Below are 16,720 nucleotides of genomic sequence, written 5' to 3' on the forward strand. Positions count from 1 at the left end.
GTGTGTGTGTGTGTGTGTGTGTGTGTGTGTGTGTCTGTGCGAACACACACTCTTACTTTCTACTTTCCATAAATTCACAAAATACCATCTAAGGTGATTTCTTTTTATGTGTGGAAATCAGATGAACCAAAGTGTGTCATGTTTACTAGTGCAAGCCAGTTGAACATGATGGTCCAGTTCTGAGAAAAGGTGACATTTTCAGAGCAGCTGAGTGTGTGTTATTAACCATCACCATGACCTGGCTAATACTATCTCTAAAGATATGGAGGGTGAAGGAAGACATTTTTTAATAGTAATAAAGTATAAACAAAGCTAGATGTAGAGGCTTGTGCTTCACATACTCTTCTTATAATTTGGCACTTCAGAGAACACTAAACTGACCTTTTAAGGAATTCAGACATGGTCAGATTCATCACAGAATATACTGTTTTCAATCCCCTTGTGTATAAAGGTAAATATTCTGCAGGATGCTGGCCCAGTCATATCACTGTATACCTTCATTGGTGTAATACTTTGGGTGAGTTTGCCCAGGAAGCAGACATATCACTGCTGTTACAAAGCAGTAAAAGTGGGATTTACAAGACATTTCATCTGTACTTGAACTCAGCAGTCTGCACACGGTGGCTTCTTCCAGCTTCCAACTGTCACTGAGAGTAAAAAAATGCCAACAGGCACAAATCAGGAATAAGCTGACTGCTCGCTGCTGCCTGGTGTTAGGGGTTTTATTATAAAATGAGGTGTCCAGCTTTTAAACATCACACTGAGACAACAACATACTGTTCATGTAGCTTTGTGTTGGTTTGTAGCCGCTGCAGGCAGCTCAACTGTGGAGATCAATGGGCCCGTGGTGAGATGAAGTGAGTGTTTGTTTGTTTATTTGTGTGTGTGTCTAGGAGGAAAGGGCCAAAGGAAGTGTAGTATTCTACTCACGAGAGGAGAGGGAGCTGAGAGCTGTGTGTGTGTGTGTGTGTGTGTGTGTGTGTGTGTGATTCCTTCCTTCCCTTCCAACCCCCCTTCCCTTTGCCATAATGCTGCTGACACAGATCCTGCACGAAGAGCAACACACAAACTCGCAGCATTAGCCTTAAATTTCAACAAATCACCATACAATCTCAACTTTCACAAAAGGTGAAACAGACGTAAAGGGAGGTATATAGATGGAGCGCGCCGTGGGCTGTGCAATGAATCAAAATTTTAATCGCAATATGATTCCGGCTCCTAACGATCACAAAATTGCACATTACGGTTTGCAGGTAAACCTTTATTTCGTCTTGTGTTCTGAATTCTAAATAATTGCAACATGATTTTTTTTCTCCATAATGGAGCAGCAATTAGCATGCATTCAAATTCAAGTCTTTCCCTTAATGAACGCAGTCACCGACCTGAAGACGCACATGCGCGCGCACACACACACACACACACACACAATGGATACACAGATCGGCAGCAGACAGACACACAGATGGATTGACAGGCCAATCGATTGATGACTTGTGTTGATTTCAGACTTCCAATCAGTCTGAGCAAACAGCCAGCAGCTCTCTGAGGATCTTCTCATTGTGATAGGTTAAGAGGATGCTGTCAGTGAACAAGGTGACCCTGTGTGAACTCTGACCCTGTCTTGGAGCTGTGACGCCCCTCCAGTCTGTCTGTCTGTCTGTCTGGTTGTTTTTTGTCATGGACAACACAGAACAATTACACGGTTTTAGCTCATCAATAACTATTAGACTAGTCTCTTTTCCCAAACGTTTATCAGATCTGTTTTCATTTTCCTTTTAAGCACTCTTTTCTTCAAGTCAACCATGTTTAATGATCATTTGGCGTTTTCTCTCTGTCCTCTCCCAATATCCTTTACTTCACCTTGAGTTGGGGGACAATAAAATCAATACTAATTTACAGTATGTGATTGACGATGGTCCCAGACAACAGTCAGCAAAATTGAACAGATAGGAAACAGTCCTCTAACTCACTCCAGATGTGTGAATTTTTTTTAATTTATAATGCCTCTGGGATTGTTCAGGTTTGATTAAAACACACATAAAAAGGATTCACTTTAACTTGAAATTAAATAGAACAAGGGGTAGAAAAAATGAAACTCTTCAGCTTAAGTGTAACCTCTGTGTCTAAATGCTGAAAAGTGTTCTCTATGCATTATAATTGGTTTCAACTTGCTTTCTATCAGATTGGATTTTCACGCAACAGAGGATGAGAGAGGGTGGAGATGAGGGCAGAAGGCAGGAGTGAATCCCAATGAGTTGATGATATATGCTTGAGCTTTGCACTGCAATCATTTCTTCTAAAGCCCTCCGTAAGTACACACACGAACGCGCACTCGCACACACTCTCTACTAAACCCTTCAAGACTTTAAAGAAGCTGTAGTTCACATCTTGACACAGCACATTTCACAAGATTTTTATGAACGAAGGAGTGGGAACAAAGTAGGAAGGAGGAATGAATGAATGATGGAGAATTTCATCATTCCTGACATGCCTAAAATGTCGTAGACCTCTGAGTGCCATGTGTTAAACTGTTCACAGCGGTCATATTACGCAGGTATAGATGTGTCCCAACAAGAGATGCAGAATTAGGACTGAGCCAAAAAGCCACCAAGAATACCAATCATGAAATCCTCCTGGGAATGCAACCAAGGGAATCTGCTTGCGTCGACTGTGTGTGTGTGTGTGTGTGTGTGTGTGTGTGTGTGTGTGTGTGTGTGTGTGTGTGGCCTTTGACATCTGACTCGGTTTGCCCTTTACTCTGACAGGCTCCAGTCACAGGAGTGCCTGTGTGGGCTGACCATTCACAAACAACGTGGGAGAGTGCATGAACAACTATGTACGTGTGCACCGCTAATGTAATTCTCCGAATCAGAGAATAATGTCGGGGCTTGATAGAGAGTGCATTATGAGTGGAAGTGCACGAGAAGCTAATGAACTTTGCTGACGAATGTGAGGAGGGAGAGAGTATTTTCTGTAGGAGGCCGATGACAGCTGATAATTCCCTCCTCTCATCTTTCTTTCATTCACTTCCTCTCCTTCACGTTTAACTCATTTTAGAAGAGAAAAGATAAGCGGATAAATGAAAGTAAACAGGGCAATAAGAAGAAAGAGATAACAGGAGATGGATACATAAAACAGACATGCAGCTAAAGAGAAGAATAGCATCAGAAAGCCATGCTATGTTTTAAGTCAAGGACTAACCACACAAGCTATGGTGGAAAGTGTTCCACCACTTCTATTATTTCTAGTATTTCTGACAGCCAAAGAGAGATATAGATAGGAAGGCAGCTTTTAAAACGTCACATATTTTCGTTATGCACTCAACGGCCAGCAAAGAGCTAGGGCTTATCATCACACAAAACTGACGGAAGTGCCAAAAGCATTTCTGAAGCCTTTCTCCATTCCCATGGCACCACTCAACTCCACCGGGCCCTATCAACGACACTTAGAAGGAAGAGAGGGATGAGAGCTAGAAAAGAATGGCAAAGAAATACACAGCAAGAGAGAGAGAATGGGATGCAGGGATGAGAAAAAGGGAACACTGTTCTCTTGTCTTTGGATAACCACTTCTTATTCCCCGGTGGGAGACAACAATGCCGCCTCAACCCAAACTCATAATCTACTGTAGTCCACATGTATTCTCACAGGCAAAGCCCCGGTTCAGACAGTTTAGTGGTTACACTCTTCCTGGCCTAATCCCACGACAGATAGGAAAGTATGCAGGCCTGCAGGGATGAGGATTTTGCACATCATGAACCAGACCATCCCTCCAAATTATTAACTAACTATATATCTTTGACAGCAACATAAGAGCCCCATTCCAGCACATTGCCCACAAAGGCAACAGCATGTGTCATCATGTAAAACCAGCAGGTCTCAGAGCCATGTCTGTGTTCAATTTGCTTCTTGAAAAGGTCGGCGTAGCGATGTGTGTGCATATCCAAAAACCTGTGGATATCCAAGTCTTTAATAATGTTTAGAAGCAGCTGTGTTTCTCCTTCTTATCGGGTCGGCAGCCTTGCAAACTGTTGGCTGGTTGGTTTGTGTTCAGCAACCATAGCAACGCACTGACCATAAACCTGCGGTAAAAACCTAGCCTGACATGGTCATACTCAGATTCTAGTCAGAATGTGAACTTCCCAACCTCAAATTTTGTGGGCGGGGCAAAGTTCGGCTGGCATGCAGGCTAGTAAAAACCCAGGTTGAGACGCATATTCTGAATGCGCTGCATGCATGTCCAAAGAATACCTCTAAAACCTGAATAATGCCAGAATATTCCACACGTCTTAACCAGAAAATGCTATATTCGGAAAAAGGCCTTCTTCGGAATGTCCAAGCGGAATATGCTTTTTACATGACTTGTATCAAATTCGGAATATTGTCATATTCTGAATAATAGTGGAATATTGGTGTGCATGTAAACATGCTCAATGTGGCTTTTGTTTAGGTTGTCATCTACTTATTAAGGTGATCACAAGATGAGACTCTTGAGGCTAAAATATTTCCCCGAAGTAATCCGGGATTGTTACTCCCATGCCTGTCCTAGCTTTTTTAGAAGATTGTTACCCCGCCAGAGCTAAAATGTAAGTTCAGATTAATATCAAATACATAAACAATGTTGGTTATACAGAAGGTTTCTGTTACATCTCAAGACAAAAGGTAGAAGCAGTAGATGAGCAACCAAGAAAATTCAACTGAATTGCAGAACTCATTTAAGCTCGACGGCCACAAAAAAGTTGCACTTTTCACACTCATCATCAGAATTGGCTGCTTCCTTGTTTGCTGATAGTTTGAAGTGTGAAGCAACAGTATTACCTGGCAAGTAAAATTCACAAGAACCAGACAAACAGAGCCTGTAGCCCCACCCACCACACCACAGCATGGAGTGGATTCAATGCGATAACTGTATTTTCCAGCCTGCTTTGATACGTCTTTGTTATATGGGACTCCCATCCACCCACACATGGTTCACCGCTAGCCAAGTGCAAATGTTGGCACACAAACAGAAAACTACAATAGAGTAATACGTCTTCGATCACTGAGAGCTACTGGGGTGAGAAATGTTTGAATAGAGATTGTGGTAAGCTCCTGTTGACTACAAACAAAGAAAAAGTATAGTTTTTGTGAGCAGGCAGGCAAACTGCAGGTGGTACTGTAGATGGACACCGGGTGGCCTTCTGAGTGACACAAAGCTTAATATACCGGCATAGTTTCGAACTAACCAAGCTATTAAAATAAGACATAGCTCCTTTCTCAACCCTGATCCAAACAGTGGGTGCACCGCTGGGAGCCCGGCCCTCCCTCGTGTAACGACACCCTAATGAGTTTCATGTGAGGAGCATTAAAGCCACTGCTAGACCTGTGAAACTGACCGGAGCCGACAGAGGGGCACAACAGCCATACACACATAAATGTAATGTAAAGCTAAGTGGATTTGTTTTGTATTTATGTACAGCGCCATTAATCATTATTCCCATTTCTATGGAAATTATAGAAATTATATATCTTTACATTGAGGTTTTCTTTACTAAAATATCTAGATACAAATGCCTACTCTATGAATAGAGTCAAATTAAACTAAAATCCCACACTCTGTTAGTAAGTTCATTATGCAGTGGGTAATTTCAGCAGTTTCACAACTTTTCCCCAAACACTAACAATTCCACATAAGCCTTATTAGCCTCCCAACCATGTAATATTGCATCTTACAAGCACAACAGATGAATCATAACAACAATGAGGCAGTGAGAAATTAACATCTTTGTGGTGCAAGACAGATGGATAATATTTACACAAACTGACTTTAAAAACAATGGTAGCCTATCTTAAAACAGGCCTTTCTTAACTCCGTATCTAAGTTTGTCGCTGAGGATGATGCCAGATGAAGGCCCACATCCTAAAATATGACTGAAGCTGGCAAAAATCCAGAAAGTCATAAACTGACGTGCTGAACCAGATTTGGCCTGTTGGTGGCGCTAGCTGTAAGGACAGGGCAAACACAAAACATTACAAGCTTCTATGTGTGTTTAACAGAACGGCATGTAAAGGAAGTGTGCATAAGCTTCAATCAGCTGTGTCGCTTGGATATTACTGTACATGCAAACCAAGCTTAACACACATCGCCTGACCAGTTGCTCATAACAACTACACTGCCTTACGCAAGAGTCTCTCTTCAGTAATCATAACACACATGCAAACACAGAAGCATGCACACACACAGACACACACACACACACCCTTGTGAGAATGGCACCACTCTGCTAAAATGAAATGTTGTAGGGACTTTAATCAAATTAAGAGGCATGCACTTAGCAGGCAACCTCTGCAGCAAGAAGTACAATTCATTGATGCAGTTTTCAATCTGCAATGGTCTCCCATATCTGAATGTCTCCCTCTCTGCCTATCGCTCTCATTACTGTTTGCTGGCCCTCGTTCCAACTGTATTTGTTGTGGGGCCGGCGTGCCACAGGCCACAGTTGCGTAATGACGGAGACAGGGAGCTAACTTACAGACACTGCATTCATTCGGCAAATGAGCCCGGATCAACAGCCATGCAGTGACTGTCTAAAGTAAGAACTTAGCTGTAGATCAATCACAGATTGGAAAATACAAAAGGGTTAAAGCACAATAAGCTCTGCTGCAGAGTGCAGCTGTAGACCAAAGCCCATTAATGCAGCATGTGACTGGAGTACAGGCTAATGGTCAATGGACACACAGTGACGCAACCTCTAAATCTTTTCCTCCTCACTGCATCTGGGTGTAAACACCATCACATGGTAGAGAGGGAAAGAAAGGACATAAAGGAGGGAAAAAACCAAAGATGTATTACTGTGCAAACAAAGAGAATACATTTCAAACAAATGTAGAGATACACTCATACAGACTGCAATCTCCAAAGGTTCACAAAATAGCTCTGTCTCGCTAGTGCCCCTTAAGCTTCTTATCATTTTTGTTGTGATGGATGTCTCCTCTCGTTTTATGTTTTTCATTTAAACGGTCAGTCAGTTTCCAACAGGAAAACAGGAAGTCTGGAGAGTCTGTGCTGCTGACCCCAACACAAAGGGGGAGCTTGATAGGGAGCTGGGCTTGTCTTCTATTCACTCTTATGGCCATCCCAATCTGTGTCTGGTTCTCTTTCACCCTTCAGTATTTTCAGTATGTGATAAACACAGCCACTTTTCAAGAAAACTAAGGGCTGTCTGCGTCCTTTTAGAGACCCACAGTCTGAACATTTTCAAGCCTCTGCTTCCACTCTGCTGAAGTGTCCCTGAGCAAGATTTTTGACTCACTCTCTGCTTACAGAGCCACTGATCCTGACCTCTGCCTTCTCTGGATGAGGGCAAATGAAAAGACAAATTCCCTACATGCATCAATCCCTCCAGTGGGAAGCCCATTTGACTGAACTGTCCCTTTAAGTTCGAAAGCTGCTACGTGTCTGGATGAAACCAACAGCCCAGCGTTTCTGCCCAGTCTGTGCACTTGTTGTTGGCGTCCAGCAGAACATGTCTGGCACCTGCTTGCTTTGCCAGTATCACCATTTATAACACCACAATAAAGGCGGAAGGCAGCCCTCTGGCAAAGCGCCCTGAGTGCGTAAAACAACAGTGCAGTGCAAAGGTTGACAGCGCGGACACATGCGTAAATTATGTTTTGCGCCAAACACTGCCAAAGCTTATCACACACCTTTTTGGAGGTGTGTAATAAGTTACAGATGTTGCACCAGCCTCATGCATTATATTGTTTTGAATAGCTGTTATCATCATCATAATCACAATTATCATGTGACGATGAAGCCACCTGAAACACCTTTTCTTTTGCAAATAGACATTAAATACATTCGCAAATGCATACTACAGCCTATGGAAGTGAAGACAGTCCTCCCAAATAAAATAAAAATATATCTCTTCAGCTTTGATCATCACAAATATTGCCCTCATGAGTTTTTGTTTTCCTCCGCCTCGGCGGTTGCACTCACCTCCCAACCCGCCCAGGGTCGCTGCCCAGGAGGCTCCGGAGAGCAGGCATAGCACCGGGAGCAGAGTCAACATCGCACCGACAGGACTCGTCGCGAATCGGATCCTGTCCTGGTCCAGGACGGAGGTGGAGGTCCGTCCGATCTGATTCCAACACCAAAGTCCCGGACTCGCGGTTTCAGCTGTGATGCATCCTGGTCCTGGCTGCGCAGGGTTTAACGAGTTCAAAAAGGCACAGAGCTCGGTCCGAGACAATGTTAAATAACTTGTGGTTATTTAAAAATCAAATAAATGCTTCCTTCAAAAAAAAATTATAATGCTATTTTGCTACAGGTCACTGCTTTTCATGTAGCTAAAATCAGCACAAAGCGCACAGAAGTGCATGCATCCGCTCAGAGCAATGGAAGGGTTGTGTTATCTACTAAAGAAACGCCACATGCTGAGAACCAGAAGACACAGTCATGTAGTTGTATTTGTGGTGTGTTCCAGTCACAAACTGTGTGTCAAAGTAATCCAAAGTGCTGTCCTCTCGTGCAGGAATAATGTCCACTCAGTGTCCTGGGTCGTACCAAGCTTGAAGCCTCGCTCTTTCCCCGGTCTGTGCCCCGGTGTCGCCGAGCTTGTCCCGCTGGTAAAAAAAAAAAAGAAAACCTCCGCTGGTCTTCAGTTTAAAAAAATGACCGGAGGAAATTAAAGCAAGAAAATCAGGTTGAGCTTCGTCAAGTGAAACTAAATTCCCGAGCGCGCGCTGTGTGTCGCTGGAGCTCGAGCGCTGGCACGGTGCACAGTGGTATCACAGTGCTATGGAGGATAGTAGTGACCGGCTTCGAGGATGCTGCCTGCTACAACGCTCGAGCGCGGAAGCCAACCGTCTCGCGCGCCCCGCCCTCCGGAGAAGGCAGCGCGAGGGTACACAACAGGTAAGGGTGGGTGATGTCACGGCCGACAGGTGCAGCTCTGGTTTTCCTCAGAAACGCTACAACTGGTATCGAACTTCCTTTTTTTTTGTGAGTTTCTTTAAAAATACGGATGAATTTGATGTGTGTAAATGACGGGCAGTGTGGTCAGGAAGCAATTACAGGTGGCACTGTGTCCACTAGACTAGGCCTGTTATCCTATGCGGAACTGTCTGCTCTGTCATACAATGAGATGAAAGTCTGTAGTGGTTATGTGAAACCTGGCATTGCCTGACTGGCACGGTCCTGAACGCTGGAAGATTCATGTAACCCTTTCTACTGAATTAACTGGGCTAACTTGCCTATTTAGAATGGCATTTATTGGAGAGGAAAATGCCACGTTGTAGACACATAGTTGTAGATACATACACATTGTAGCTATTTTTTTTTTATTTATATTTTTTTGTAGGTCATATCTCAGTTCCCAGCAGGTTACTGGATATATTGTCCGCACTATTTAGAGGAATAGTGCAATATGTTATAGAGCTATACTGATATATTATGCAAGCAGATATATCTGCCAATATTAGCCTTTTGCAGATATACTGTAGGCTATGTGTATACTTTATACAATGTCCCTCTCAGTACTCACAATTCTTAAAAAAAAAATCATTTAAGAGAGCCTTATCAGAAATATTTAATTTATGTTATGAGTTGGTGTTAAAAATGCCTATTGGTCGATATCGGTATCAGTCTAAACAATCCAGTATTGGTCAGTTAGACATAAAAAAAAAATAGATATATAAAATATAGTATGACCATTTTTGATTTCTGAATATATGATCAGCGACTGAGTCTCATCCAATGCTTTAATCTAGGGTCACAAACTAAAATTGCAACCCATTCAGAAACTCTATGTGAGGGGGACAAAGGCTCAAAAAGGTCAAATCACTAGTGAATATTTCTGTTTTTCATATACACAATACATTGTGATACATTATGAATGAAAAGCACAGGTGTTCAGGTTTTTGACATTATGAATCCTTTACTCATTCAACATATATTTAAAGAATGAACATTTGCCAAGGAATGGTCTCTCTGCTCCTTTTAACTCTGCTCCTGTGGTCTGGTTTCCTTAATCCACCTGTCAGTCATCTGACATCATGGTGGGGGCGGGGCATCTAAAGTAAAGATGATTAAACAGTAGATGTGAGGTCACAGGTTTAAAGGCCTTAACCACACCAATAATCCACAGAGGCTGTTTTCTGCCATGTGCTTACAATTTGTCTTGACATTTACAGTTAGCCTATTTGAAATAAACAATAAACTGCAGCATCCTTAGTTTAGAAATAGCTCACGCCTGTGTTATAACTCGCATATTTATGGATTTAGGGTGTATAGCAGCCATAACTGCAATACTGAAAACACTCTCCTTCCCGCTCAATCGGTCTTTCTCTAAGGAGAAGAGCAGGGCGGCTGGTGGTGCTGACCGGCCAATTTCACGGGGCGGGGGTGCAGACATGTACCCCGACTCCGGGACAAAGGGAGGGGTCACAGAGGAGCATGGATTAAAGGATTTGGTAGACGAAGAGGGGGAAGGAGGAGGAGGACAGGGGTCAGAGGTGAAGGAGCCGTGATAAAGAAAAGCCAAGAAGTGAGCGGCGCCGTCTCTAATCGAGCCTGATTAGGCTCACACTGTGCGTGTCTCATCTTTACGCGGCCAGTAACTTTTGAATGACTAAGCATCACTCAGTATCACAATGGACGTCTCTATCAGTGGCGGTTGTAGCGGCCGTTGGAGATGAGGGCACTGGGGAAAACCCCACTGTGCCTTCACCCATGACTTTTGGGGGGCTAGGATATTTATCAATGTCAGAGTGGGGGTCCAGATCTGGGTCAGTTACTGTTTAGATCGACTGCTGCACTGCATCTAGGATGAAGCCAATAAGGAGGGGGTTAATACTGATTCAAAATCTATCAAACTTCTCTGAGCTGAACTTAAAATGTTTAACTGCTGCCTCCTGCTGGACAGGTGAAGCAAGAGCTAAAAACAAACAACACAATGCACTAAAAACTTGGACAGTAAAGACAAAGTAGAATGCACAGACACAGTCAGATTGATTGAAGCCTTCAAACCACTCCACACACACACACACACACACACACACACACACTAGTTCAAGCCAAAAAACACAATTTGTATAAATTGGGCATACAGATTGGCATAAATTAACCACAAGCACCAACCAGAGAGGGGATGGCCTTAAAGGGATTGCCACGGCTGCTTATCTGTCCCCCCACATTAATATTCAGACCGTGATGTTAGGAAGCTGCAATCTGTGACCCTGCACTGCTTCTGTTAATCTGTTTCAGTGTGCATGCCTGTCTATGCATTGTGATCAGTCTGTAAATGTGTCTTTGATTGTACAGCATGTGTGTGTGCATGTGTGCACATATATTTTTACAGACACTGGGTTAAACCAGAGGTGTTTTATGTGTGTGTTTGTGCATGTGTGTCGGCTTGTGTGTGTGTGTGTGTGATCCCCGGTTGAAATTGAGGGATTGTTATTACGGGTGAAGATGATGACGGAGGAAAGAGATGGGGAGTGACAGACGAGCCACCATCTCCAGCAAATGTAATTATATGGCTCAGGATCACTGAGCAGCTGCTTCTTGATCAGCATTAGGCCAGGCAAACACACACACACACACACACACACACACACACACACACACACACATTCACGGGACATTGACCTTATCCTTGGACATCACGGCAGACATAACAGTGACTTTGCATTTGAAAATATTGTTTTTGTGAAGTGGCATTAAATCCAGCAAATGTGTGACTGGTCTATTAACTGGATAAGTGATGCATGCAGTCACAGCTTTTAATTATGTTCTCCCACTTATTCAGTAACTGCCTGTGTAAGTGTGTGTGTGTGTGTGTGTGTGTGTGTGTGTGTGTGTTTGGGAGAGAGGGTTGGGTCACAAAAGGCAGAGGACGTCTGACCTGAGGAGCAGAGGGGCCACATGCACTCACACACACACAAACACACACACACACACACACACACACACACACACACACACACACAGAAACACACACACACACACAGAAACACTCATTTAGTTAACAGCGTTCATTTCCCTAATTAAACCCAAGATGTAGTGCACCCTGTTTTTCTCACTCTATCTCTCTCTCCCAGCACCCTCTAACCTCTCCCACCCCCCACATCCCTGTTCCCACCTCCCCTGCTGCATCTGTGCACATTTTCCCCACACTCCCTCTGTCTAAGTGTGTCAATCAAGCTCTCAATCTAAGGCACCAGTAAAATTGTGGAGCAGAAATCCTGCATACAATGTTAGCATTTCACCCAGAATATCTGACTTAAAAAGATTACAAAGCGAGCATGGGGGTCAATTGTACGGCAGCTGGCTGGTTGCCAACTGATTTACCCCCCATCACTTACCTCTGCTGAGGAGGAAATGGAAGAAACTGCCCAAAACCTTTTCCGCTAATCCCCCAACAATGGATTCTGCTGTTTTATTGAGGGCGGAGATGGAAGGGAGTCAGGCAGTGAGTCAGACCTGTACTGAGCCCAGGTAAGCCTGGAGATTTGGATCAACACTCAAGTTAAAGCATTTGATTTGTTTCATTCCACCCAAATGATCCATGAATGTGGACATTTTTGTCCAGGTTACTCTAGACATACAGAAACATTAACCTGGCAATCAAATGTTAAAGATAATCATTTCACAAAGCAGATAAATCACTGAAACCATTATATTTTACTGCATATGTGTAACCAATAAATGGATGTGACCACCTTCCCAACTTCTTTGAATAAAGCTTGATTTTTATACAGTGGATGGTTTATTAGTAGAGGGGATGTAGCTCAGTGGTAGAGGGCATGCGTTGCCTGTAAGAGGTCCTGGGTTCAATCCCCAGCATCGCCACTTCTTATCTCCAGAGGAATTACAGCACACATCCTGTCAGTTGCATATTACAGTAACCGCATGCACTCTTTAAGGGTGCTTTAGCTAAAAGCATTAACCAAAGTGACAGCTGTGCATTCCCTCCAAGTGAAATTAATTTGAAAGGTCCTTACAGCCGGGCATTCATATTTGAAAACACATTTATGTGATGGCCTTCATCAGGCTTAGTTGTCCTCAAAACTGAATGTTTTTTGTTCCTTTCCCCTTCCTCTTATTTGTCCTTGCAGGACCTTTCCTTAATCTATCAGAAAACATAGAGCGAGGTGATGATGAAAACAAAGAGAGAGGCTTTCTTTTATTCTAGTGAAAGGATTTTAAAGAATGTAGAAAAAGACTGTAGTTATAAGCTCACTAACAACATTAAAAACCCAGTTTATCTGCCCTATTTAATTCATGGGTAAAAATGCTCCCAACATTGCCAAATTTCCTTAATCTGTCAACCCCTTCTTTCACGTTTTCCAATGTGACATGAACACAACATGACTGATGCTTCCAAGAAACATGGAGACATGTTGAGAGGCTTCTCATGTGGCTACAGCTGCACCTGCTGAGGTGTTGCAACACAATGCTTGGCAGAGGAAACCAAGCTGTCTCATATCATTACATACAGTATTCGTTGTGTGCATGTTTCCAGTGTTAATAAAAGTGTTTAAATCAGCCAAACATTAGCACGTGTTTGCAGGCACTTCGTCCATGCAGCCATGGGGGAGAACTGTGTGTACTATCCATCCCCGTGCTGTGAATTAAAGATGTTCAAACAATGCTCACCTATCAATTATTTACATGTCGTACACAAGCACAATCCAGACAGCAGACACACACGTGAATGCACACAAACAACTCACACGTAGACACACCATATCAATTAATATATACTAAAAGCCCCGTCTAATTAAAGGGATCATTTCAGCTGTAATTAGCCGGTACGTCTGTGGTGTAGCCAGTCTTTAGTGTGAGCTGAAATGTAATAATTAGCCTCATCCCTTTAGAGAACCAAGAAGTGCTTTGTAAGACACACATTCTGCAATTCAATAATGGCTGGTCACTTGGATTGAATACCACTAAGTCTAATCATCTGATGCAGCGATTCCCACCCCCCCACCACTGATCTAATGTATGCTGAGTTCATCTGATCTCACTTTTGTATAGTGTGTGTGCACCTTCAATTTTAGTGGAGGGACTATTTCAGATGAATGTCTCTGGAGGGCAGATTTGCAGCAGAGCCATTCATCCTGTTGTGACTGTGATGAAATGTTAAATACAATTATCCAGTATCAGTCTCCTTGTGGCAAAGAAAGGTAAAATGTAATTACCCGTTGTCACTCTAACCTTATTCCTTATGTGTGGCATTCTGGTAGATGGTTCCTACAGCAGATGGTGCTATCAATTATTGAGCCTAAGTGTAGACGACGCTGCCTTCAATCAGATTAAGTAGATTATGCCAACATCAACTCCCTTATGATCCAGACTCAGTTTCTTAGATCAGCATACAACATCAAGATGCACCCCCCCCCCGCCGACACTGCCTCCAATGCCTCCAATGCCTCCATTGCCCCTCTTCATGTTCTTCCTACCAGTCTTAACATCCTCTAGGTGTTTTTTGTGTTTGCGTTAATGTATGCAATTTTCAAATCTGACCTAAATACGCCACACGTTGAGCTCTCTGTACGTTATCTGACTACATGCCATGATGGAGTCACTGCCAACATACTCATCGTTCCACCCAACCCAATGCAAATGTCCCCTTAATCCTGTTAACCCACTCTAGCTGTGTGGAGAAGCAGAGAGAGTAGGAGAGAGCCTCAGGCAAGTACGACATTGTACCCCTCCACCCCACTGAGATATAATTGAAGAAACCGGTGCTTGGTACAATGTGAAGCTCCTCGGCTCACTGTGACATTAATACATGACTAGTGTAAAAAAACAACTCTGTGATCGGCGGCGTATAAATCTGAAAAACAAGATTGCAAATGTGGGGGTGCAGAGGAAGAGGAAGCACATTTAAACACCAGCTTATACTATGTTCAAATTGAGATTTACAGCTGCTTACATAGTGGATCATCCAATCCACAGGTGCTTTACGTGTGGTCCAAAAACCAGCAAAACGAGTGACTCAGTTTGAATCAGTGTTCACTCCAAAAATAGTTTTATTCAGAAATGTTATTCTTTATTCTTTTTGTTATCTCACCATTTGCAGTACTGCACTTGCATCAGGGGAAACAAAATGCGTCGTTCAGATGACGTGTGGGGTATCACTCACCCACCCATGGTAAATGTCAACCCATAATGGCTATCGAGAGAGTGTGTGTGTGTGTGTGTGTGTGTGTGTGTGATCTGAGGATGGAAGGTGACAAGCTGTTTACTAGATTTGTAGCGATTGGGGTCATTGTTTCTTGATGATAAAATCTGACCTCTGAATGGAGACAGGTCTGTTGCGTGAAAAGCTGTTTTTGACAACATGTTTTGACCCTCACCCAGCTGGAAAAGAAGAGGGGTCTTAGTAATTAAAAATGGGCTTAGGTGGATGGATGCACTGGGGATCATTAGCAGCAGTTAGTGTAGAAGGTCGACATGTTTTACAGTAAGAATAGATGTTCAGTCACTATGGTAGATTTCACAGTCAATTTCTTTTGCAAAAAACCCTGCTTGTACAGCACAGTTCCCAGTGCTGGGAGATAAACTGCTGTGGGTGGCTGATAGCAGAGATTTAAACCCTTTACACAGCTTTTGACTCTAGCTGGGGTTGCCTCTGTTTGCTTTATCACTGGGCTGCAATGTGGGCTGGGAAGATGTGGAATATTACCATTTCAGAGGCAAGAGTTGCTTTGCTAAAAAATGTCAAGGTCTTTCAGCGTAAAAAGCATTTATTTTTTGAGGGAAAAGAAAGCTTCGGCCGTACTGGAGTCAAAGCTGTCAAACTTTATAAAGTCCAGCTACAGTACCGAGTCCACACCATACCAAGACCAACTTCAATTTCTAAATTGACTTGTTGTGATGTTGGAGCTGACTTGACAGGCAGAACAGGCAGCAAGAGAAGAACCCAAATGCAGAAGAAGAAGGACTGATGCAGTCCAATGATTTAATAACCAAAGGCAGGAAACAAAAACTCAAAATGAAACCTGACACAGGGAACACACAGACTAAATACACAAGGCAATGAGGCTTGTAACGGCAGACAGGTGACATGAGGGCTGCTGAACAGGTGAAACACATCGGGGGGGGCACACAATCACAAAGGGGACAAACACACAAGGCAGGAAGTCAAACAAGACATGACACAAGAGAAGTGAAACTTAACAACGCCAAACTTTACCCACGTTCCTTCTCTTTCAGAGAGTTGTACCTATTCAAATACACTCCGTTTTACCACAGCATTTACGTGGAAATAAGCATTTTAAGCCTTGCACACTCACAGAAAAATGAACATCGCAGTCACATCACATTGGAATAATTACAGAGCAGCCCGTTTTGAAAGGGTATATGATTACTGTATGATTATATGGAAGAAACCGATTATACTGCACTATAGATCACTGATTAAATGATTCAATGTGCATTTGTGTGGCTGTCTACAGATATAATAATCTGACCTTTTGTGTCTATATGTCAGAAAGGTGTCCAGTACTGTAAATATTATTTATACCCGCAGTCATTTTGTGGGAGAAAAAATGTGTTTTGTCTTGTTTAAACATGAATATCATTAAGTGAAGTAACACAGGACCTAAGAACACTAGAGACAGAATGCACAAAGTGTTAAGTAGGCTCTTTATTGCTGTTTGAGTGAGTCGTCCTTGCCCTATTTACTGTAACATACAAGCTCATTTAAATGTATTATTTATGTGGAGACCCAAC

General features: G+C 42.9%; 1 protein-coding gene across 1 annotated transcript in view; it reads right to left on the bottom strand.

Annotated features, from left to right (window-relative positions):
- LOC114545853 (semaphorin-4F-like) overlaps positions 1–8,799 on the bottom strand; it is a 52,224-nt gene extending 43,425 nt beyond the window's left edge. Inside the window, exon 1 of the mRNA XM_028564409.1 lies at positions 7,976–8,799. Coding sequence (XP_028420210.1) covers positions 7,976–8,048 — 73 coding nt within the window. The 5' untranslated portion in view covers positions 8,049–8,799. The remainder of the gene's footprint in view (positions 1–7,975) is intronic.
- Positions 8,800–16,720: the final 7,921 nt, after the last annotated feature.

The sequence above is a fragment of the Perca flavescens genome, chromosome 19 (genome assembly GCF_004354835.1).
Source record: "Perca flavescens isolate YP-PL-M2 chromosome 19, PFLA_1.0, whole genome shotgun sequence".
Taxonomy (NCBI): Eukaryota; Metazoa; Chordata; class Actinopteri; order Perciformes; family Percidae; genus Perca; species Perca flavescens.